The sequence below is a fragment of the Cydia pomonella genome, chromosome 10 (assembly GCF_033807575.1).
Source record: "Cydia pomonella isolate Wapato2018A chromosome 10, ilCydPomo1, whole genome shotgun sequence".
NCBI classification, from domain to species: domain Eukaryota; kingdom Metazoa; phylum Arthropoda; class Insecta; order Lepidoptera; family Tortricidae; genus Cydia; species Cydia pomonella.
This window is the reverse complement of record NC_084712.1, coordinates 13,602,836-13,629,622: the sequence shown is the minus strand read 5'-3', so window position 1 is coordinate 13,629,622 and position 26,787 is coordinate 13,602,836. Positions and strand designations below refer to the sequence as shown.

Here is a 26,787-nt window from a genome sequence, read left to right as displayed (position 1 = left end):
AACATGTTGGCTCGACGCTTTTGCGCGTTGTTCGAGTGAGGTAAAGGTGACCCTGTTCAAAGCCTTTTGCCAATGTTTTTATACTTGTCAGCTTTGGAACAGGTACACCAGGCACTCCTTCAACGCGTTAAGGGTACAGTACAATAACGCCTTTCGTATTTTGTTGAAATTACCCCGTTTCTGCAGTGCGAAGGGCATGTTCGCGGACGCGAGGGTCCCTGACTTCTTCGCCATCCTGAGAGCCAGGTAGGCTGCCTTCCGAGCGAGATTGCTAGCCTCCAACAATGAAATTCTGTCACTGGTAGCTAAAGACTACAGTGACGAATTTAACAAACACTGGCGAAAACTGCACCGGTCCGAGAACGGCCTTTTTTAGTGCATAAGTTTTGTAAATGTTTTATTTCATTGTTTTAGGTTATAAGCATTATTATTTATTTTTTTATTCTTTACTGTATTTTATGTTTTCTTTTACACCTTTTATTATGTGCATTGTAATTATTATTTTTTTTGGGTTTCTTTCCTGCCAAATAAAGAATTTATTATTTATTATTATTAATATCTAAATAGAATACTTAGTAGGTATGCTATCGACCTGAAGTTTGCAAAGTTAATAAATAACGCTCTTTTGCCTTTAAAGTATGAAACAAATTACGATCGTTTAAGTAGACCGTTAGGTATCTACTTTAGACGTCAATTTAGACTTTTGTTACCGTATTTGTGGTTCTTTCTAAAATAAACATATAATTGTCGGCTGTACAAAGTTATCGATTTAAGTGTAAAAGTAGCACAATCTTTACTAAAATATGCCGTTTATTTTGAGGAGGTATACAGAGAAGGTGCCAGGTGTACAGATAAATAAAAAAGACACTAAACGGCTATGGTGAAACTATAAGGCCAAACAATGACTACAGAATTCTAAAAAACCAAAGTAATCAAGTACAAATATGTTAGCTAAACTAATTATATATAACCCAGAGTAATTATTATTCACATTTAACGCAAACTAATAATAAAGCAGCTAAAACCAACACAGGCGAGCAAACAGAACATAAAACATCGTAGTCATAATAGAATAGACGTAAGTTTAATATGAAATTCGAGTCGGGCTGGATATAGCGGTTGTCATAAACAAATAGCTTTACGAACCTTTACGAACATGAGCATACTCAAATATTGGTAGAACGTGGCTTCAGAGACACCAGCCAAGATTTATTTCGCAGTATATCAATGTTATCGATTTGTATAATATGTAGGCTTTATGTATATAAAAGGGATTTAGATATAGGTCTTAATTTTCTCCATATTTAAATTTGATTATGTCAGTCATCTTTAATTTTCTGTAATTGTATGTTAACTATATTTTAGTTATTTTTCGAAGTTACGTTAATTAACATTCGATATTTTATTTGGATAAAAAAACACAAATATTCGTAGCAACAACACCTATTACATTGTTAGTAACGCAATAAAGTTCACGACTAAGCTTGTAATTACAGGAAAACGTAACTAGACTCTGGCCTTGTTCCCATATGGAATCCCCACGAAAGTCACATTCCACGATGTCTATTCTGCTTTCATCATGCCGAGTACGGCACCGTAATAAAGAATTACAGTAAGTGAAATTACTTAAGCGTAGAAATACGTTAGTTAGGTACGCCTACGGAACGCTTCCACCTTGCTTACGAGTAGTGATGTGCCGTGGGAATTTTCCCAGAACAAGGAATATTTTCTTAAAATATAAATAGCAAGATTTCAAATAGTTGTCATGCCTTTTTAATACTTTTACAAACTTGTTCCGAAACTGTAGTAATAAATGTTTATTACGCAAGTGTGTATCCACTACATATGGAGTTATATAGTGGGGTAATTCTGTCTATGTACAAAAACATTTAAATTACAAAAAAAAAAATGTTTAAAAGTGTATATCGTATGCGTACTGAGGGATCGCTTCGTATAGTTTTTAGAGAAAAACGTCGTGTAACATTGAACATCCTAGAGCTATGTTTATTCACAAAAAGTCAAAGTTAAGTTGTAAATAAGTCATCATTCAAAAGCAATATACGACACCAGTAGAAATATGATCTTGACCTTCCAAGGGTTAACAACTCTATGTACAAAAAGAGCACTTTAGTTATAGCTATATATTTAGCTAGACGGAATTATGTTAAAACGGAGGCTGAAGAATATAATAGATAAAGTATTTTATGATGCCAATGCATTTATGCAAGTTAACAGATACCTATGTACAAATAACGATATAAGCTTAGTTTTAAGATAGGTAGGTTGCCTACCTTAATTGTACGCCCTAGCAGGCAACTGATGATACTTTTTATTTTTAAAATTACCACTTTTGTATGTATACAGTTATACAATAAAAACTTATATGTATGTTTTCTATAAAAAAATGAGATTGGCAAAATAGCTACAGTGTTTATTATTGGATCTTTTGATAATGCAATGCAAAAGGTTTCACAAAAACCCGTCCAAAACACGTATGCGAAACAGAGTTTCTTGGTAATAAGCTTACGGAACTCCACTATTCTTATTACTACCTAACTTATTATTATTTATCCAGGGGATTATTCCCAGTAACTATCGGGAAATTCACGGGAAGAATAGATGTTTTCCCGGGAGTATAAGGAATTTATGTTGGCGCATGAAATAGGCTTTTTAATGTTTTGTTAAGTTCAAATGGCCAAGTGTTGACTACATTTCTGATAACAAAATAGTATATCTATGCACAATTTCAAAATTCCCCTATAATCCCTTTATGAGAGAATATTCCCAGGAACGTTTCCGGGGTTAATTCTACATAGGGAATTATCTCGGGAACGGCACATCAGTGCTTACGAGATAAGTGAATTTCTGGCTTCATTATTACAATATAATCACACGCCGGGACTATAATTGGGCATTAATTAAATTCGAAGATATGAGATATATTTAATAATAAACAGGACGAAACACTGTTATTAATAAGCATCTTAACGATCAAACATCTGGCAAACATACCTAAATAATCTACTCGAAAAATATCCATGAGATGAAATTAAATCTGAAGCATAACCAGGTTAAGCTATTTTTTTGCAACAGTGTTTATAACAAGTGTTCAAAAGGAAAACCGCAGAAGTTGCTTGGTTTCCAACCCGTCCGGGTGAAGTTATCCCAATTTATACGACAATGACGGTGCAAATTTGTATTTTATCTTCCGATGGTGCAGTTACGATGATCGTTCATATTGTTCGCGATTAGAGCACAGGACTGAAGGAGATATATCGCCGGCAATACACGGACCGTGCCGCGATGGACTAACAAATTATTGTCGTCCAGGGAGCACGAAATATCGGTCCGAGCCGGCACGTTCGCCCGCGACCTACCAGAAATATATATCTGCACTCGCCATCGGCTGGAAAGTGGAAAACCGAGGGAATACTGAGCGAATCTCTCGCAGCGAGGCAGGGCGCGGACGCGGTTCGGTTAGCTCAAGGGAAAACTATTCCAGCCTCCTAGCTTGCATGAGTTGTACGTTATCACAAAAATCTGCCTGAGAGATTTATGCCTATTTAGATTTGGTGAGGACGTAGATAATTTTCAAATGTTCAAAAGTGTTTGTACTCAATATATTAGTATTTTGTGCAGCAGCAGGTATATTATGAGGGTTTTTAAAGTTCAAGGGCCGAAGTTACAAAACGTGACAAAGCCGAGTTTTGTAATGACATGCCCGAGAATTTTAAGACCTAATTATGTACCGTTGCATACAATATTTTTTCTAATACAGCAGCAATCACCTAAAACGATAAACAATATCAAATTAAATATTGGTTTATAGATCTTTGCCTAGAAGTTACCATAAAAAACGCGAGTCGGACTCGCTCACCGAGGATTCCGTTCTTTTTAGTATTTTTGGTTAGAGTAGCAACAGAAATACATCATCTGTGAAAATTTCAACTGTCTAGCTATTACTGTTCATGAGATACAGTCTAGTGACAGACGGACAGACTGGCGGACGGACAGCAGAGTCTTAGTAATAGGGTCCCATTTTACCCTTTGGCTACGGTACGGAACTCTAAAAAACAAAGTTGCCCAATATTGTACGAATATTCATAGTAACACTGGTATTTGTTATGATCAAATGTAAGTAGTTGATTTAAATATCACTGGTAGTCATTTAATCGATACATAAGTAGAAGTGCTGTAGTAGAAAAAACTCTTATTTGTTGTAGCAGAATAAGGTAGTAGATGAGGCTTCTGTACCTAAGTAATATCAAAATTTTCCTATGCTGTATGATACTCATAACAACACGATCAAAAACACTTTGGTTCCCTGTGTGTATTTCTATCGTTATAATATGTGTTCTATCGTAACTCCATTCCATGTTTAATTACATTTATCGTAAATTTGGAGACCGTAGTATACTTTTAGACATGCAAGTTGGAAGGAATTATATGATCCATCAGAGACCTTTTATTTACAAATATCAATATTTTGAACATATCATTCCTTCGACAGAGACTGGTGGGAGACTTCCGAGGATAGGGACACGTGGAAGAATAAGAGGAAGACCTTTGCCCAGCAGTGGGACAGTATGGGCTCATAATAATAATATAATCATTGCAGTACAAACAGGTTTCACGTTTTATAAATGTACTGCTTAACATTATTTAACGTGCTTTCCAAAAAAATGGTTATGTTTTATACAAACATTCTAAAGGTCGCTAAAGTAGGTTTGTCTTATTCTCAAAATCAGTTGTTGACAACTAAGTTTATTTAAAATAAACAGTAAATATAAAATGTCTTTACCTAATTAACTGCGATGAACTTGTTAACCATTCCAAACGAGCTTGAGCTGAAGACAATAAAGTATTAACGATCTAATTTTATCCTGAAGACTGACGCCATTAATAATAAAAAAACCGGCCAAGAGCATGTCGGGCCACGCTCAGTGTAGGGTTCCGTAGTTACTCTTCCGTCACAATAAGCTAAACTGGAGCTTAAAGTATAGTAAATTGTTAACCAAGGGATGAAACGGTACCTTTCACCTGAGTTAAACAAATAGGCAAATTTTCATAATCAGTACCTAATTAAAATAAGTCTTTTTACTATGAAGGGAAAACTTTTTGCGATAACTCAAAAACAACTAAACTGATCATGTCCGCTATAGTTTTCATTTAATGTCTTTCTTAAGCTCTACTTCCACGATTTTTTTCATATTTTTTGGACCTATGGTTCAAAAGTTAGAGGGGGGGGGACACATTTTTTTTTTCTTTCGGAGCGATTATCTCCGAATATATTCACTTTATCAAAAAATGTTTCTTGAAAACCCATATTAGTTTTGAAAGACCTTTCCAACGATACCCCACACTCTAGGGTTGAAGCGAAAAAAAAATTTCACCCCCACTTTACGTGTAGGGGAGGTACCCTAAAAAAAATTAAATTTTTCGATTTTATTGTATGACTTTGTCGGCTTTATTGATTTATATATCCATGCCAAATTTCAGCTTTCTAGCACTAACGACCACGGAGCAAAGCCTCGGACAGACAGACAGACAGACAGACAGACAGACAGACAGACAGACAGACAGACAGACAGACGGACATGGCGAAACTATAAGGGTTCCGTTTTATGCCATTTGGCTACGGAACCCTAAAAAACGATTCCAGTGTACCGCCGAGGGGACCGTTCATTTAGGTGCCCGTTATAGAGCACTAACACAGGATTAATTGTTAGAGCCACTACAGCTATGGACTTAATGATGAGCTCCTTTCATTTTAAAACCTATTAATAGAGTTTGCTTCTCATTGCTTTTCATGACAAATGCAAAGGAAAGGGCTGAACTTTTCCGCTTGTATTAAAGCATAAGGGGTATTATTTAGTTTAAATGCGAAAATCAATTCAATAAAAATATCAAATAATATAGCAATACATATAACCAAGTATGACAGATTTTGTTGGAATTTGATATAACCTAACATTTTTACGAAGGTTTTTCTTACTGAAGTATTATTTATAACATATATTCTAACCTAGAAAGTGTATATATGTTACAAAGTAAATACAACATTAATTATGTATATAGGACTGTTGGAAATAAGATCTCATGAATGTATTTAAAAAAGAACGAGATTATGAAGTAAGGAAGGTAAAATGGTTTGTTTTACATTATTCGTAATTTCTATACATGTAGTATAAGAAATTACGAATGATATAAATTATTGAATTTCCTTATTCATGGAATTACACATATATACCCTGTATAAAATTTGTAATTAATTTTACACAAAAGCTATTAACACGAAAATTGCTTCTCAATGATTTTTTTTCTTCATAAACTAACAATGCTATCCCATCGATCCTGGGCACGCACGGCCGTCCGCTTAGTGCTCAGCGAGCTGCGTTCGGAGAAGGACCGAAACTCACTGCACCTTAAGTACTTTATTTTTCACGTTAAACCATTTGGAAACCATTTAATGACCTAATTATTACCAAACGATAGACCGAAACTATAAATCCAAACGGCAAAATTGTGTGCCATAAACGTGCATGAAGGTACTACGTACTAGTAAATCTCACAATTGGCATTATAGGGGCGCATAGGCTGGTCCAATTCACAAACAAATATTAGTATAATTCGCTTTCCTCGTTTAATCTAGTGTCGTTTCACGTCAAAAGGAATATTGGTGTATAAATGGCGAAGGCTGGCATTTGTCACAGGCGCGGTACTATCATCGGAGTGCGGAAATTCAAAGGGCGCCCGGAAGTACTTGATTTATGAGAGCGGGGGCCCATGTACGAGCCAGTATTAAAAATTTCATAAAAATATTCTTTATGAATTGCTTGCATTGTGTGTTGGTAAAATGCGGATTCATTTCGCACGGCGACCTTGCCCGATTATTGTACCTAGGGTGTCGTGTACCCTATTACACTACCTGGTGCTTACCTACCCTCATTGTACTGCATTGTCTTATTGTAGCGGCAAAAAGTGCGAGGTGATACCAAAACTGCAACAGTATATAAGACATACAATAACTCACTGTCACTTGATCATCTATGTAGGCCTAGTTTTTCACTTTAGTTAGGGTAATGAGACTAATGAGTACCCGTACCATGAGTCACTGGACAGTGTCAAAACTAACATACCTACTATTACTTCTTGCTCGACTTATATGCGAGTACGAGCGAGATGCATATAAAGTAAGTCACCGTTCTCGATTGCGTCTATGTCAGTGCCTAACTGGTGGTAGCAACATAGTTCACATATAAAGCCCATATACACAGAAGTTTAATTATTTTATAATAGATTCAGAAGATTGAATAACTAAACAAAATTAAGTGTAATATTTCCGTTAATAAATTCGTCGAAACACTGCTTCATACTTTATTTAAAGTATTTTTCATCACTGCACTTGCTCGAAATAGATCTTATTTCATGGAGGTGTACTGAAGGACAAAGGCCTATTTTGTTCCCGCGGGAGTAATGGACTGTGAAGCTCGTACTCCCTAGGGTGTTTAAAGCTTTTTTATTATGTCATTTATTCATACAAACAAAGTAGCATAACTGAGTTTTACTTTTAAAATACTGACGTTTCTAATTTAATATTTTTGTTTATGTTTTAAAAATATCTAATTTGATTAATTTAACAGCCGTTTAATATTCAATCGTGGCTGAATGCCGAATAGGTCTGTGCCTTCAATGCCTAACCTGTCAAGAAATTACAAAATGGCGGACAAAAGTTTGATATGTCACCGTATTTAAGAATTATTGCGCTTAAAATTTAGTGTTTTCTTCGCAAGTGTGATGAAAAACATTGTGTGTAACTCCGGGGGTAAGAATATTGCAAACTCGGGTCTTTAATTCCCTCCAGCCTGCGGCTGTCGGGAATGACCACCCTCGTATTTGAAATGTCACTTACCCCCCCTCGTTGCACAATGTACTATAAACACGATATTTTCTCATGGTAAAGTAGTAGAACACACGTGGAGGAAAACTCTACGGGGGACCAAGGTCAATGTGGACATTCGACAGCAATAATCTTCTAGAGGATATTTTTCCGCGCATGTAGAAAACGATCTCGCTTCTAAGGTGGAGGCAAGAATGATAACGATTATGACTCTAGAATAAATACAAGTTATGTATATTACTTGTTTTAGGTTATATTGGCTTTTGAATTTCTGATACACTCTGCATCTAAAGGTCAGGTAAAAATGTAATAGGTACAATAAAATAGTATAAAGTTAAATAGATTTTAACTTAGTGTTTCAAAACTGGATATGGTTGTTAACTTCGACAGACCTCACCCATATAAATCAATTTCATTGAACTGAATTATTATTATAAATGGGAATTTTCAGAAATAGTGTACCCAATTAGCGTGAGTAGTTAAGGAAAGTTAATCGTTGTCAGTTTCTTCTTTATGGGAATCAGCTTTTTGCCTTTGTTTGTAATATCGCTTATAGTTTATGAAATGAACACCAAAACCAAGTCTTTATTGAAATTTTATGTTTAATTATCGTCACAAAACTGACAGTGATTAACTTTTCTTAACAACTGACGCTAATTGGGTACACTATTTTCTGAAATCTCCTAATAATTATTAGAGCATGTTTTTATACTACGTCGGTGGCAAACAAGCATACGACCTTCCTGGTGGTAAGGAGTCACCTAGTCAGCCTATGGACGCCTGCAACTCCAGACGTGTTTCATGCGGCTTGTCGACCCTTTAAAACTTGTACACTCCTTTTTTGAAGAACTCCATACCGTAGACCCTCGTTAAAACCTCGACAGGGAGCTCATTATTGTATTTATTTAATCTTTATTGCACAATACATGATAGTATATACAAATGGCGGACATTGTCATGGCATTGTCAATTGTTAGTCTAATCATGTCTAAGTAGAGTATATCGTCGACTTGTACCCATAGTACAAGCTTTGCTTGGTTTGGGGCTAGGTTGATCTGTGTAAGATACCCTCTAATATTTATTTATTTATTATTTTAATCTCACCATATTACGACATATCCCAAAAGGGAATGGTCCCTTTAGCCACGGGTTTCTCTGGATGTAAAAAATAATATTATTAAATGTAATAACTGCTAAATAAAATGTAAATTTCTCTGAACAAGCGTTCCTTAGATCCCTAATTTTATTGACTTTTGCCTGACGAAAGCTTTGGAATTCAAAACACATCGGCCGTTTTATACGGTGCGATAGAACAGTTTTCCGCATGGTCAGTGGCGGCGCTTACACGCGTAGTCGGTGAATAATTTGCATGAGAGGGGGCCGCCGGCCGGCCGCGGGCTGAGGCCCCCGCTAAAGGCCACAGGGAGCGCCATCGCCGCAGCGCAGCTAAACGCAGAATAGGCACAACACCCACGCATTTAACCCTTTTCAAGCAAAGCTTTCATTCGAAGTGCTATTGTTAATGTTTGAAGAGTATGTGGTGTGTGTAGATAAAAACTTTGCTTCGTACGCAACACGGCATGTGTAACAAGTATTCTGCAAATGCAAACTTTATTTTTATTTTTTGTCACTAAGCAAATCATGTGATATGGATATTTAATGATTATGTGAATACACCTTTTTTGTAACCACCAAGTTTTTGTAAGTTCCGATATCGGGCACCAGAATTATGATATGTAATTACCTAGAAGCAAAATAAAGAAAATGATGAATTACTTGAAACTACGACAGTAATGTTTCATCGGATAATACAAAAACTTGTATATCTAACATAAATTTTATGTATATTGTATATCTAACATTACTCGAAACTCCTCAAGTCAGAGACGCTCCGTGCGCGTCAAAATCACATTGAAACCAGACTGGCAGAAACCGTAAATCCTTCAAAAGAATTGTGGAGGATCATAAATGAGGAGATAGGTAAAAAATCAAACTCCCAGAAGGTCTGCATTAAAAAACAAAATGATAATGCGTATATGTCTCATGAAGATGTTCCGAATGCATTCAACTCACACTTTTTGAACATCGCTAAAAAACATGCAATAAACAGTGATGAAGAACTGTCCAAACAGTACGTCAGTAGGCACTTGGGCAGCGCTGATATACCGTCATTCACATTTCCTGTTGTTACTCGTGAGCTTTTGGATAAAACTATAAAGTCAATGTTAAAGACCAGTACGACTGTAGATGTATATGACATATCTTTAAATATCATAATAAGTATATGGCCTATTCTATCTGACATATTAATAGTTTTAGTTAATGACATGTTTAAAATTGGAATATATCCGAATGTCCTTAAAAATACACGCGTATGCCCGGTGTATAAAGGAAAGGGTGATAAGAGTGATGTAAACAATTACAGGCCCATAACTATAGTACCTACCGTCTCAAAACTTGTGGAGTCCATTTTATCATCTTCCCTGATGACCTACTTAGAACAGAACGCTTTACTCACCGACAACCAGTACGCCTACAGACAAAAACGCTCCACTACTACGGCAGCACACAGAATCGTTGACTGCATTTTGACTGGTCTAGATGACAGGTACAAGATGGCCGCCATACTGTGCGATTTGTCTAAGGCTTTTGACATCATTAGCCATAATTTGCTATTAAATAAATTAAGCCTCTATGGCATAAATGGTTCAGCACACAAATTGTTTGCATCATTCTTGACTGACCGTCAACAAGTAGTGAAAATGTTACTTAGTGGCAAAAAATACGTTTCAGACACTGGTTATGTTGATTTGGGCATTCCTCAGGGGTCAGCAGCCGGTAATACACTGTTTTTATTATTTGTGAATGACCTACCCTCTGCCATCACAAATGGGCTATCTGTGTTATTTGCAGACGACACAACCGTTGTCCTGAGGGCAAAAACACATGCGCAGTTGGCCGAGGGAATACATGAGGCTTGTGACCAATTACAAACATGGTTTTCATCGAATGGCCTACTGTTAAATATAACAAAATCCAATGTGATGATATTCTCGGGTCGCAGCACCACAGTGCCTCCATGTATTAGTAACGGTCCAATGCCACTATGTAATGAAACAAAATTTCTGGGTTTCATACTTGACTCGAATCTTAACTGGAAGTGCCATGTCGATCTGCTTTGTAACAGGTTGAGTAGTTCTATCTTTGCATTAAAAAAATTACAACCTCTGATATCAAGGAAGTCACTTAAAGCCGTATATTTCTCGCACTTTCACTCCTTGATGTCATACGGTACACTGCTTTGGGGAAATTCCACAGATGCAAAGAGAGTATTAATTCTCCAAAAACGTGCGATCCGTTTACTAGCTGGAGTTAAACCAATGCACCATTGTAAGGAACTTTTTAAAAATAATGGTATAATGACGCATTATTCGTTATACATGTTTCAAGTTCTGATGTTCGTGAGAAAAAACTTCTCTATGTTCAAACGTGTCGAAGTCATGGGCAAACAAATCAGATCGACGGGAAGACTGCGAACAGTGCCGCGTCGCATGGCACTTTCATGTAAGAATCCGCGAGTAATAGGCCCAACTTATTACGAACGTCTACCCGCCGAATTAAGAACTGAAATATCTGACGAAGCATTTGAACGTCAATTGAGGAATTTTTTATTGGAAAACCCATTATATTCAGTGGATGAATACATGGAATTAAAATTATAATAACTGTTTAACATTATAGTTTATGTAAAATTGATTTAAGATGACATTTGTTCTAGAATATTATTATTACTGCTCTTAGTTTTAATGACGATCATTATGTGATTGTTAACGCCTCGTATATGTGTACCATGCATGAGACACACATACACACACAGCGACAGCAGCGCGGGCGCGGCCCACGCCCCACTCTTCATCTAACCAGCAACGCATACGTACATATAGTACTTACCTACCATGTAGTTTTTTTATTACTCATTAAAAGTGTAAAATTTTGGAAGCTCCTGCATTATTTCTCCACCTAAGTCCACCGCCCGTATCTGGAAGTCGCTCCTGCTTCTTTCATTTTGGTCTTCGAGCCGGATACAAAAGAACCTTTAATCGACACGTCGATCACAAGAACAAAGGATCGCGCTAACGAGACGGACCGTTACGTGGACATTTTGAGAAAAGGAGTTACATTTCAACTGCGTATCTACACGTTAAGGAGCAGAAGATTTCATCGTTCCAAGGGGATTGCCATTAACTGGAAATAAAGAAAGAAATCACGGCCACTATAGGAGTAAAGTGAAAGTGAGAAGTGAGAACCTGGGGAGTCGTGTCAATGTGAGTTTGTTCCGATACTTTCCCTTTTACGAAAATCCCTCCTTATACCTACCTAAGTGTTTACGCACCTGTGCATTCCTATACTTATTTTTATTTCGCACCTTAAACGCGAATTCTTACCTATCATATTGAATCATTAATTTCATAACGTCATTACGTATAACATACCTATGTTAATTAGTACCTTAAACGTTAATTAACTAAATCAGTTCTTTAAACAATTTCATTACATACCTACTTACCAAGCTACTTTAAATTCTTATGCTACCTAATTGCCCGTGTTATTCGCACAGTTTAGAAACGCTAAATAATACCTAGTCGTAAATATTTGCCTATTATATTTAGTTAATCGGTAGTCAGTAAAGAGCATAGTTAATCTTATTTACTTACTCGTTTCTTAAATAAATCCTACAACTAAATCATATTTTCCCATTGTGTAATCTTGAGTCGTATAGCAATAAATAAAACCCCATAGATCTGTACTTACGGTGTTTAGCCTAAAATAGCTGAAGTGTTAATCGCAACATTTTTGTGCATATTCCAGCTGATGCATTTCGCCGCGCGCTGCGGATCTTGACCTTGGATGCGCTCGGCGCCCGGCAACTGCTACCGGCCTTATCTCTACTTGCTACTTAGCTATTTTAGCACTTCGCTCGCCTAACTGCACTCTCATTACGCTTCCTCATAAACAACATTTAAGTATCCCAATCATTTGTTTATTATTTGCTAGTGATTTTTGCTTAACTTTTTTCGATTACAGCATTACAATAATCTTTGTAAGTACCTTAACTAGTTAACTGCATAAGTCATGGACAAACCCGAGTACAAAACATTAATCAAGCAGCGAGCTACATTTAAAACGAAGGTCACTCAATTCTTAACCTATTTAAATCCTCTTAACAGCTGTCCTAACTTAAACAGACTTCAGATCAGTGAACTAAATATTCGCCTGACCAAAATTGAAGAGATTTACTCCGATTATGATTCTGTGCAATCTGACATAGAAAATTCCTGTGAAATTCCAGATGAGCAGTATGCTGAGCGTGAAACCTTTGAGTCGAGATATTTCGGTGCAGTTGCGCTCGCTCGAGAGGTATTGGCGAGGAGCGGGAACTCGGCGGGTCCCGCGCTGGAGTCCAGGTCAGTCTCAGGTTCTTGTGTGCATCAAGGAAGGCCAAATATTAAGCTCCCTACAATACATTTACCTACCTTTTCGGGACAATATCAAGACTGGCTGGAATTTCATGACACCTTTAGCTCACTGATACATTTAGATGAATCTATACCTAAAATAAACAAATTTCACTACTTACGCGCTGCGTTAAAAGAGAGCGCTGCTTTGATTGTGCGATCGCTTGACTTCTCGGCTGAAAATTATGACGTCGCCTGGGATTTACTTTGCGAAAGATTCAATAACTCGAGACTTCTGGTCAATAATCACTTACAGGCTATATTCAACTTTGAACAGATAGTCAAAGAAAATCCTAAGGCATTGCGCAATCTTATTGATACTGTTAATAGAAACTTACGGGCTCTAAAAACTCTTAAACTGCCCACTGAACATTGGGACATAATTATAATATATACAGGGTGATTCAGGAGACGTGAGCAGGATCAAGCTTGAGCATTCAGTAAGTTATAAGCAACTGTTTCATACCAGTATTTGTGAGATTAACGTTGTTTTATTTTTTACTGTTCAAAAAAAATGTTTTAATTTATTTACGCCATGTATGGTCACCCTCTTTGTTTTATCCATAACAAGTGACAAATTGAATGTCATCGGAGTCTGGTTACTTTTGAAAAATCGTATCTCACTCAAGTGTGACATTTTGTTTTCTTCATAATCAAACTGCTGTCATAACGGTTAAAGAGGTTTTATCTTTCTTAATTAAGTGTTGTAGGGTGTCCATGATGGTAGATTATCAAATTTGTCCTTCCCAAAAATTAAATAACAGAAATAAAACAAGATTTATTACTTAAATATGATGATGAACGGTTCTTTAACATTTACTGATTGTGTATGCTTAGTCCTGCTCACGTCTCATGAATCACCCTGTATAATGTCACAAAAACTCGACGCTGTCACTACGCGCGAGTGGGAGGAACACCGTAGCACCTTAACGGCTTTGCCCACACTGGCAATATTTTTAGAGTTTGTCAAAGGTCGTGCTGATTTATTGGAAACAATGGAGGATGCCAATAACAAGCGCCGACAGAGTGACAGCACAAATAGTCGTCATAAATCTCTAGTTGTTACCTCTCAGTCCCCTCCAACAGAACGACAATTCGTGTGTCCATTATGTAAAAACAACCACGCGCTGTATCGTTGTCTCAAATTTAAATCGTTTTCACTTGACGTAAGAATGCAAAAGGCTAAGTCATTAAAATTATGCTTAAATTGCTTACGTCAAGGGCATAGCGCAAACGCATGCAGGATTGGTCCGTGTCGCCTGTGTAACAAACCATTAAATAGCTTACTACATTCTCATGATGCATCGTCGTCTGCGTCACCCGCGCCGCACAGCAGCATCGCCCTTTGTGCCGCGCCGCCGGTGCCGCTCGAGATCGGCTCTCCCGAAACAGACGAGTATCATAGCGAGAGAGAAAGCGACGACTATGATGATTCACAGAACCACATTGCCTTATCAGCAGTTGAAAACCACTGTGCGCTTTTGTCCACAGCATTAATACACGTTACAGATAAAAATGGACAAAAACATACAGTTCGTGCATTACTGGATAACGGTAGCACATCATGCTTTATAACTAAAAACCTAAGTCAAAAACTAAACTTATCAACTGTCTCCACCGCGTCGTCAGTTGATGGGTTAGAAGAGCAAACTTCTCGCCTCACAAAAAAATGCAATGTCACTATATCTTCCCTTTCAGAACCATATGAAACACATCTCGAATGTTTTGTCGTTTCGCGCGTTACACGACAAGTGCCTATAGTTCGCATTAATGAAGCATTGTTAAATATTCCTCCTAATATTACGTTAGCTGACCCTACATTTAATACCCCGTCCGATGTTGATGTGCTCCTCGGAGCTAACATTTTCTGGAACATTGCAGTGGGTGCAGAGATTATTTCATTGGGTAAAAATATGCCGGTACTATGCAAGACCAAGTTAGGATGGTTGGTTGGTGGCGGTTCACAAAAAACTCATCAATTAAATGCAGTCCATTGCAATCACGCAGTCGTTTCACATGACAATCAATTACAGGAACAATTAACCCAGTTTTTTGAGCATGAATCTGTACCTCAACATAAACCAATGTCAATGGAAGAGCAACAATGCGAGAAACATTTTTTAGAAAACTTTTGTCCAGATTCTGAAGGAAGATTCATTGTTACTATTCCATTGAAGGAATCTCCTGATAGATTAGGGGATTCATACGATCGAGCGTTAAGCAGATTTCAAGCACTGGAACGTAGATTTAGTAGAAACCCATCTTTTAAAAAACAATACTGCGATTTCATGCAGAATATCCCTTTTTTAGCACGGCTGTTGACTATGCTGGCCCAGTGATGATATTGAACCGAAAAGGTAGAGGTAGCAAGTTAATCAAAGCTTACTTATGCATTTTCGTTTGCCTTGCCGTAAAGGCTGTTCACATCGAACTTGTGACTGATCTGACCAGTGAAACATTCATGGCCGCACTGCACCGATTCATAGCCCGCAGAGGAAAACCTGCACATATTTACTCTGATAACGGTCGTTGTTTTGTGGGAGCCTGCACTGAATTATCTCGATTCCTTAAACAAAGTTCAAATCAAATAAGTTCTGATGCATCAAAAATAACAATAAAATTCCACTTTGCTTATAGTCCCCATTTTAATGGTTTAGCGGAGAGTGCAGTTCGGTCAGTCAAACATCATTTAAAGCGAATTATTTCTGGTACCAACTTAACCTATGAAGAACTGAATACCGTTTTAATTATGACCGAGGCAATTTTAAACGGAAGACCCCTCACTTCTTTATCTTCAGATCCTTCAGCCCTCACTCCGTCACATTTTTTGATCGGACGAACAGACACGTTGCTCCCATCTCCCCAGGCCCCTGAATCTGCTGCCATCTGCACCTTGTCACGTTACATGCGAGTTCAACGACTGAAGGCCCACTTTTGGCATCGATTTTACAATGAATACATTTCAGAGCTCCAAAAACGTCACAAATGGACCAAAGATGGAGGACAACTCAAATTAGGAGAAATGGTGCTTGTCAAGGACGACCGACTGCCTCCAAAGCAATGGTTACTGGGTCGAGTAACACAACTTTATCCCGGCACTGATGGAATATCCCGAGTGGCCGATGTACTCACCATGTCTGGAACTGTCCGGCGCGCCTTCAATCGCCTATGCCCATTGCCAGTAGAAGACAAGAGCTCGGTTCCTGGGGGGCCAATATGTTAACGCCTCGTATATGTGTACCATGCATGAGACACACATACACACACAGCGACAGCAGCGCGGGCGCGGCCCACGCCCCACTCTTCATCTAACCAGCAACGCATACGTACATATAGTACTTACCTACCATGTAGTTTTTTTATTACTCATTAAAAGTGTAAAATTTTGGAAGCTCCTGCATTATTTCTCCACCTAAGTCCACCGCCCGTATCTGGAAGTCGCTCCTGCTTCTTCAGTGATATCTACTAAATATTTAGTTTGACATGTATTCCATTATTTCTTTTTAGTTTTCCTGTTTCTTTTGTTTCGTAGTTTTTAATTTGACGGTAATTTCGAATTTGTTTTTTTTTTTTTTTTTTTTTTTTTTTTTTATAATTATTATTGACGTTTTATAATTATATGTGTGCATGCCAAATCATTGACGATCATAATGTAAATTCATATAGATTAACATAAGAATAATTTATACTGTAATTTATCATTATGAAAATAAATAAATCTAAATCTAAATCTAATATTATGGTACAATGACAGTTAGATACACAATCAGTCTCAAAATTGGTTTTGTGATTACATTCTCCACGTTTGTAGTGCTTATCTGCTCCAGGCTAGACAAGGGGGTAGACAAAGCCGTTTTGGAGAAAAATATTATGTATAATAACACAATTTTTTGCCTTATATTCGCGAACTTATATTCGCGTGGTATAACCCGCTGTCTCCCGACGAAAGTTCGATATACTATTTATAACACCCTTGTAAAACCTCATATCGACTACCTCATCGAAATATGGGGTTCTGCCGCTGCTACACACTTAAAACCTATTCAACGAGCACAAAACAAACTATTGAAAGTTCTGTTTAACTATGACTACCTTACACCCTCTAACACTTTATACAAAAAAACTAGAATATTGAACATCAATCAATGCTATAAATACAATACATGTGTTCTAATACGTAAAATCTTGCAAAAAGACCTCCATATTCAAATATCCTTTAAAAAAAAACAGGACGTACAAAAAATTAAATTAAGAAATTGTAATAGTCTAATACTTCGTACGCCACGTACTAACTATGGCAAAAAAACTATTTTATATGAAGGAGCAAATTTATATAATAAGCTTCCAACAAGCATAAAAGACGCTAAAACTATGCCCACTTTCAAAAAATTACTAAAATCTTTTGTTACTAACCAAGTGCGCTCTGATGTCCGCAGCGCGCTCTAAGCCACTTCCATTCATCCTTAATCTGTGTACACTCTTATCGCTGTAAGTGTGCAGCACGCTCGGCGTAAACACATCAGCTAAGCATCAACTCACTGCATATTTTGTTAGTCTACCCACTAATGTAAGTATATGTATCGAATACTGTAGCGGAGATTTACTCTCAGGGGGATGTAATAATAACCTCGCTACATGGATCTACACATATACAAAGCACAACATAATATAGCTACTGCACCGACCATGAATTAACACTCGATGGGCGCACAATTCCATCTCCTCTCAATCTCGTATCTCTTTGTTATGAATGTAACCTCAACACTCTCGGGGAAAATTAGAAGGGCCCCAAGTCCCGTGGCTATTATCGGTGGATGCACGGCACAACTGAATCTCCACAAGAGAACTCATCGTGCATCCCGCAGACTTGTATACTCTCCTCATGCGATGAGTACTGAGGTGGGGACCATGTGGTCCCCGACGAGCCTCCACAACAACCCCTACAGCTCATCCATCAGCCTCCATAAATAACCTCCAGTAACTCAAACCGATAAACTCCAGCCACCTCACTTGTTACATTCAAACTCGAGCTACACACAAAGAATATCAATCAATTCTTCAACTCAGCTCTTTCTCAGGGTAGTCGTTAACTCAAGGTCACTGCAATATCCATATATTATATATATATATATATAAATATCAGAATATAGATATGTTTCGCTTACCAAGAGTCTCCTGTACGCGATTGCACGCGCCACACCACCTGTTACCTCCCAGCACTCAGATCGCCTTTCTCCACTTGTACCCGCCATCTTTCTCTCCCGTCTCCTATATCACTAGCCGACCTCGATCGTCAGTGTTACCAGTGAAAATTACGCTAAGAGTGACAGATATGATACATACCACAATAACAGACTTCGCGATCTCCGCGACACTCCCGAACGCGAGAAGATTATACAAGTAGCGTCATCAGCTGACGCGTCCATTCGGCTATTCGTTCTCTAGCCCAAATGGCAGCGTTCCGTCTTAGTCTTGTCACTTCCTCTGGCCGTTCTTCCGTAACACTTGGCTCTCTCACTTCTGCCTCGTATGTATCAACAGCGGGAGCTTGCTCAGTATGCGTAGGACTACCATCAGAATCTAACACAGAAATTTCTTTCTCGGTTGCCGGTTCAGTAGGAATTGTTGACTCATCAATTTCTGTCTCAGGCTTGGGTGACACTATCGTTTCTGATGCCCTTATAGGTTCCATAGTTTTAACCATCTCCATAGGTACAGTTGATGTCTCTGCCATCTCATTGTCTTGTGATGGTGGTAGTGCATAATCCGTTGGGCCGTACATATCAGACTCTAACGGATACAGATGGGCTATGGATCTCGTAAACTCTGTATTCCCAACTACCACTTTGGCTGCTCGGCATTCACCATCACGGCTTCGGATTAAACTTACGATTTTGCGAACCTTCCAATTGATTCTATTTTTGGAATCATTTTTAATCTGTACAATGTCACCGACTTCTGGAGACTTCTTTGATATCACTCGCGGTTGTTTATGAGAGTGACTGAATCTGTCCCGCAGACTTGGTAGATATTGATTGGTGAACATCTCTTTATATTCGTTAAGAATCCTCTGACCTCTTTTCCAGCCTTCAACCAAGTCGACTTTGGTATGTGTGCCCTGTGAAGTTCCCTCACCAAAATCTGGGTTTATTTCTAGACACTGACCTAGAGATAGAAAATCAGCTGGTCGCAGTACTCCCTCTGGGTCGGAACCCACTACAGTCAAAGGTCTTGTGTTCAATACGGCCTCAATCTCCTTCACTACTGTATGCATTTGACCGTCTGTTAATAAATGCTTGTCAAGTGTGCGCTTCAAGCAGTGCTTTACCAGTGCAACTAATCTTTCGTAAAAGCCGCCTTGCCAGGGTGCAAGCTGCGTGATGAATTTCCACTTGATATGTTTCTCCTGGCAGTATGAATGGATTAGTACTTCACTTGTCAGCTTGAACTGTAGTGCATTGTCCGATATCAATACTTTAGGTGGTCCTCTAGCCGCCACGAACCGCCGTATCGCTAGCAAGCACTCCTCAGCCGTCAAAGCCTTGACCAACTCCAAATGTACAGCACGAACTGCTAGACATGTCATAAGACAAATCCATCGTTTTTCTCTGCCTGTATTAGTTTCCACTAATACCGGACCCAGGTAGTCTAATCCAGTAAAGGTAAATGGAGAACTATAATTAACCCTTTCACTGGGGAGTGCAGGTGGTGGTGGCAGTTTGTAAGGACCTCCAGAATACTTCTCACACTGCAAACATCTCTTCAAAGCTTTCTGTACTTGAGCTCGCCCGTGAGGGATCCAATACTTTTCGCGTAATATACTTAGCGTGTGTGGGACCCCAACATGGTAGTTGTCTCTATGCGTTTTTAGTATAATCTGGGTTGTGAAGGGTGATTTCTTCGGAATCAGAATGGGATATCTCTTATCATATGATAAATTAGCATTCGCGAACCTTCCTTTACATCTTAAGATCCCATCTTCGTCTACAAAGAGACCCAAGTTTCGTGACAAACTGGTCACCTTTCCTGAGACTTCTTCTGAAAAGAATTTACCTTGTAACTTCTTTATCTCAGTCACTGTCTCTTCACACTTTTCTTCATCAGATGGGTTTTGCACAGAATCATGAAGTGCAGTGGCTGCAGGATTATCCTCCATTTCAGAAAAGTTAGGATCATTATCTTGGTCTTCATAGCCTTTCATTGTCATCTCTGGACCATCCACCGTGTCCAGAGCCCTCCCAGCCAAGCACATTTCTTCATACCTCTGCTCCTTAGGCCAATCATTTTGGTCTTGTAGAAGAAAATCTGGACCATGGAGCCATAGATCCTGTCTATGATGCCACAATTCTGGCCTGGTAGCTACGTCTGCAGGGTTTTCTTTTGAGTTGACATAGCGCAGCTCTGCACCCAAGATGTCCTTAATTTGCTTGATCTCATTGACTCTTCTCAATACAAATGGTGGAAGTAGCCTACTTGATTTGATCCAAGCAATTACAACTTGACTATCCGTCCACAAATATATCTTGCATATATTTAGGTCTATGTGGCTTTTAACATATCTCAGAAGTCTACTTCCTATGAGATACCCTAGCAATTCAAGTCTAGGAATTTTGAGATCACTCTTGTCCTCTGCTGGAGTTATTCTGGATTTGGACATGAGAAACGAAGTTGATACTTGCTTTCCAGTTATGACGCGCAGATAAACGACTGCTGCATATGCATCCATAGATGCGTCAGTGAAGCAATGTAGTTCATACTTCGTACATTCCGACTTTGATCCACTTGCAACATGTCTTGGCAATTCTACGTTCTTAACCACTTTTAAATTCTCAATTATGTTCCTCCATGATGTCAACAAGTCTTCAGGCAGAATCTCGTCCCATTTTAACTTCCTAGTGCAGATCTCCTGAAACAAGAGTTTTCCTGGTAGCATGAGTGGTGATACAAACCCGCATGGATCATACAGACGTGCTAGCACTCTCAGGACTCCTTTCTTTGTAATACCTCTGTCTGTGATCTCACTCTCAAAAGTTTCGTTATTCAGTTTGAGCCGTAAAGTGTCATTTTCCAAATTCCATATCAAACCGAGGATCTTCATTTCACTTTCCTGTTTTGCTCTCTTTAGTTTGGGAATCTTGTCTACAAAATCTTTGTCGTTAGACATCCAGTCTCGTATGTTCATTCCTAATTCTTTAAATGAGTTTGTAGTTTGAGCATACAAATTGAGAGCCTCTTCTCTTGATTGAACGGACGTCACTAAATTGTCTACATAACATTTATCTGCTATCACAGGAAGAAGACTTTTGTTAGTCTTTGAAATGTGATATCGAATTGTTGCCGCTAAGAGAAAAGGGCTCGATATTACTCCAAAGGGCACTCTGCAGAACCTATATTGCATGATATTGTCTTCAGATAGTTCCTTTTCTAAATCTTTGACCCAGAGAAACCTGGTCACATCCCTGTCCTCTTCTTGTAAACCAACCTGAAGAAAAGCCTTTTCAACATCAGCAGTGATAGCAATTTTCCCAATTCTAAATTTCAGTATTAAACCTGTAAGGTCTTCCAGCATATTCGGACCTCTGTATAAGCACTCATTCAAGCTTTTCTCGTTTTTCAGCTTAGCTGAAGCATCGTAGACCAGCCGACCCCTTTTTCCCTTCTGTTGAACCATATGAAAAGGTAGATAGTGAACTGGATGGTCAGCAGGAATGGTAGGATCCACAATTTCTATTATGTTAGCTTCAAGTTGTTCGTTTAAGATTTTCTCATACTCTGTCATGACTTCTTTATTTGATCTTCGTATTACACCCTTTAATCTTCCAAAGGCAAGTCCAAAGTTAGTAGGCAATTTTGGTGGATACTCTATCCACGGCCACTTGACCTGATACCTTCCTTCACTGTATTTGACAGTCTTGTTAAAGTGCTGGACGGCTTCTTCCTCACATGTAGTTTTTGGAGAATCACATATCCCGATGCTCTCAAGTGACCATAAAAATTTGACATCTATGGTACGCAGAGGAAGATCTGGTTCTGTAAAAAAGTCTTGATTGATTTCATGGCACTGGCAATATGTAGCCACTGATAGAGTCTCCCCTTCCCTGCTGTTAGTAGCACTTCCTGCGAGGAACCAACCAAAATCAGAATCCACAAGAAAGGTATTATTTCCCAAATCAACACTCTTTCTGATAAATGAAAAGTATAAATCATTTCCAATCAACATATCAATGCCTTCACCGGTAGAAGCGTCGTCAGCCAAGATATCTATCATTGGTGACTCTACCTTAGCCATAGGTATCTCTGCGGTGATGTATGGGACTATATTCACTCTAATCAATCTTTCAACATTACGTTTACTCACTACAGTTACTGTTGCATATGGGCATGACATTTCTCTGGGCTTCTCTGATCCAAATGTATAAATCATCAAACAATCTTCTCCATCAGGTTTGATTCGTAATAATTTTGCTATTCTATTTGTAATGTAAGATCGTTGACTTCCACAATCAAGTAAAAGCCTAATGCTCAGACTTCTCCCCTCCGTTGTCTTTACTTGGGTTACTGCTGTCTGTAAGAAATTAGATGGCTTATTTAACTGTACATTAACTGAAGTCATGTTTGAAAGAACCATATCACTATCCTTACCCCTCTGCACCTTCTGCCGGCAAAGGGCTCTATTATGCATCCTAGAGCAATGTACACATTTCCTCCTTCTGGTACACTTGGAGGCACGGTGTCCTATTTGGAAGCACACATAACACCTATCTTTAAGCTTCCCAATCCTCTCCTTATATGTGTTAAATTTGGTACAATCCTCGCTGTAATGTTCTTCATTGCAAAATATGCACATTCTCTTAGGGCGTTTCCGGTTAGGTTGAGTTGAAATTGCTTCCCTTTTCTGTTGCCATTTCCTTTTCTTTACAGCTCCAATTTGTAGTGTTGCTGTAGAAGCCGGTGTACTCATCTCCGTTATGTCACTGGACTTTACTGGAACCACAGAACTCTCCATGTTTGTAACAGCTGAACTCTCCATAGCTGTTATTACGGCATCCAAAGCCTTCCGGATTGCAGCAAAGGAATCATCGGTTGACGAAAGCCACACTTGGTATACCACTCTTGATGGAAATTTATTAAGTATGATAACTCTAAGGTAACTAGCATCCACTTTCTCCCCTAAAGCCTCTAATACCCTCAGGTGCTTCTCCATGATATTCAGAGTGCGCCTACAATCTTCGGGTGAATCCTTCGCCACAGCAAGATTTTGCAAAGCATCGTTGTGAGCATCAATGACCTTTGTAGGTTTACCAAAGCGGCTATTGAGAATGTCTACCGCAATCGGGTAATTCATGTTAGTCGTTTCCAGACCCTCAACTGCTTGTAGGGCTGGTCCCTCTAATGAGGCTAGTAAGTATGAAAGCTTCTCAACGTTGGCAATGTCCTTACTATCAACATTAGCCGCGAATTTATCCCAAAAAGTGTTCCATTTTAGGATGTCACCATTATATTTCCCTAGTTCTAATTTAGGCAGACGCGTTCTATGACCATTTTCTACTTCATGGCAGTATAATTTTACCGCGACTTCTAGTTCGGTCAGGGTGTCCTCGGCTTTTATTTGCATATCCCGGCATTCATTGCAGAAATCTTCTTTTATGTCCGTCGCCCCAGACAAATATCTGTCTAAATCTGATGTGAGCGATGACAATCTATTCTTAACGTTAATTCTTATGGCAATTACCCTGTCCTTTGCAACACCAGTCTCAATGCTGTTAAGGGCCTCGGCGGCTCCCTTTAACGCTTCCGCTAGCCTTTCTAGGCGCAATTGTAATGTGGAAAGCAGAAAGTCCATTTTGAACGCAATGCGAGCTACCGATATATTTTATTTTTAAATCTTCTGTGAATCTTGCATTGTGCTTGATGCTAATCTGCAATTAAATGCGTTTACTTGAAGTCGAGTTTAAGTAGCATAAAAGTTTGTTAGTTCTTACATGAAAATGTAACTACTTTATTACTTCATAATGGAGTCGCCTTAAATCTATTACTTACAACGGTTTGTATAGCAGTCCACTTCCACTCTTCGGCACTCCTTAATTAAGTAATTGCACACTTTTATTCGTTTTTACTTCTATATCAAACTTTTATCACAAATCACAATTCACAAAAACGGGTAAGCTTACAAAACTAATAAACCATAACCAAACCATAGACTAATTTCTAAACTTCACTCTATCTTAAATATTCTCTACACGACACGACCAATCGATCGTCGGTCTGTCATACCGAATATCTAACCGTTCCGTACCAAACACAATAAATATTCCGTAACGTAAATAATGTCCATGGGGAAAATAATATACAAGTAAATGTTTCAATATATATATTTTCCTCGTTACACAATAAAAATAATGTTGTAGTAATAAAATTAACGAGAAAACGTGCGCTGAGTGACAAATTTACTAAATAAACTTGCACATGAATTTGACCGAAAACGTAAACATTGGCGTGTTTCTGAACGTGGTCAGAGACTAAATTCAGTGTCGCTAGAGTAAAAAGCGTAATTACCGCTCCCGTATAAATTATTTTCAAACACGGTATATATTATACGGTATATTATAACACAACCTACGCAAATAAATGCTGATTAATATGAAATAAAAACAAGAATTCCTCTGTCTGCCGGTTCACCGTGTAAAAAACTCGCGATATGCACATTCTCTTCATGGCTTGGTAATATTACTGTCTATGTGTACGCACCACAATGGGTCATAATTATCCCATGTGTACGCACCGCCATGGGCATACCCAAACCAAAAAAAAAATCCAGTACCATAAGGAATGTATTTCAACATTGAGTACAACTCTCATCATTCCAAACACGTGAACCGCAACTGACAGATTTTTAAGCAACTCCACCAAAACATGTAGCGGAGATTTACTCTCAGGGGGATGTAATAATAACCTCGCTACATGGATCTACACATATACAAAGCACAACATAATATAGCTACTGCACCGACCATGAATTAACACTCGATGGGCGCACAATTCCATCTCCTCTCAATCTCGTATCTCTTTGTTATGAATGTAACCTCAACACTCTCGGGGAAAATTAGAAGGGCCCCAAGTCCCGTGGCTATTATCGGTGGATGCACGGCACAACTGAATCTCCACAAGAGAACTCATCGTGCATCCCGCAGACTTGTATACTCTCCTCATGCGATGAGTACTGAGGTGGGGACCATGTGGTCCCCGACGAGCCTCCACAACAACCCCTACAGCTCATCCATCAGCCTCCATAAATAACCTCCAGTAACTCAAACCGATAAACTCCAGCCACCTCACTTGTTACATTCAAACTCGAGCTACACACAAAGAATATCAATCAATTCTTCAACTCAGCTCTTTCTCAGGGTAGTCGTTAACTCAAGGTCACTGCAATATCCATATATTATATATATATATATATAAATATCAGAATATAGATATGTTTCGCTTACCAAGAGTCTCCTGTACGCGATTGCACGCGCCACACCACCTGTTACCTCCCAGCACTCAGATCGCCTTTCTCCACTTGTACCCGCCATCTTTCTCTCCCGTCTCCTATATCACTAGCCGACCTCGATCGTCAGTGTTACCAGTGAAAATTACGCTAAGAGTGACAGATATGATACATACCACAATAACAGACTTCGCGATCTCCGCGACAAATACGCTAAAGTAAATAACATTATATGATCACATTTTTTACCAATAAAAATTTACAAAAATACTAAAATTGCGCTAATTATATTTTGTACTGAGCGGTATATGGTCGCGTATGGCTAGATTTATTTTCTTACACCTAAGATTAATCCTACTAAGGTAAATTTACTACCCGCATTTAGTGCAGATATAATGTTTTGCCTTTTGCGTAGTTACACTAAATGAAAACTGTAGATATGTATATATTTTAAGGTAATTTAAGGCACTTGTTAATATTGTGTGAATGTAAATATGCATGCATACGCTCACCCGTACATTGTTAACTTATTTACTCCTAATTCTCATGTAAGTGAATTGTAAAAAATTCTTATGAGAAATAAAATTCTTTAAACCGAACTTTTCTGTCGGAAACAAATGCAATTTTTTTGCAAATCAAAGATAAACTAGGACTAGAACTTTAGGCCTTCGTCACCTTACCCGCTTTGGACCTCCTTTCCCTAACTTGTATACATAAATAAAAAATGCAATGTAATTGTATGCTAAATTTGTCAGTTCTCGCTGCTGATACCTATCACTTAACTAGGAAGCAATATTAGGCTACGTTATATTATATTACGCAACGTTATCTAAAGAGGATTTGCAGTAACTACTAAGTGCCTATAGAAACGAGTCATG

General features: G+C 38.4%; 2 protein-coding genes across 2 annotated transcripts; both read right to left on the bottom strand.

The window, feature by feature from the left end:
- Positions 1–18,808: 18,808 nt before the first annotated feature.
- LOC133521754 (uncharacterized) lies at positions 18,809–22,705 on the bottom strand. Its single transcript, XM_061856823.1, has one exon. It carries the CDS (start codon positions 22,703–22,705, stop codon positions 18,809–18,811), a length of 3,897 nt encoding a protein of 1,298 aa, XP_061712807.1.
- A 100-nt stretch (positions 22,706–22,805) lies between these two features.
- On the bottom strand, positions 22,806–25,222 carry LOC133522154 (uncharacterized). Its single transcript, XM_061857381.1, has 2 exons — positions 23,059–25,222; positions 22,806–22,981 (listed from the first exon to the last, which is right to left on the bottom strand). Exons 1-2 carry the CDS (start codon positions 24,257–24,259, stop codon positions 22,932–22,934), a joined length of 1,251 nt encoding a protein of 416 aa, XP_061713365.1. The 5' UTR covers positions 24,260–25,222; the 3' UTR covers positions 22,806–22,931.
- Between the last annotated feature and the right edge of the window lie 1,565 nt (positions 25,223–26,787).

Bases quoted from the DNA above. Each gene is read 5' to 3' on its own strand.
- LOC133522154 (XM_061857381.1), bottom strand. From the start codon at position 24,259: ATGGACTTTCTGCTTTCCACATTACAATTGCGCCTAGAAAGGCTAGCG. The intron at 22,982-23,058 runs GTAAGGATAGTG...AATTTCTTACAG, and splicing joins CCGGCAGAAGGTGCAGAGGG to ACAGCAGTAACCCAAGTAAA.
- LOC133521754 (XM_061856823.1), bottom strand. From the start codon at position 22,705: ATGGCTAAGGTAGAGTCACCAATGATAGATATCTTGGCTGACGACGCT.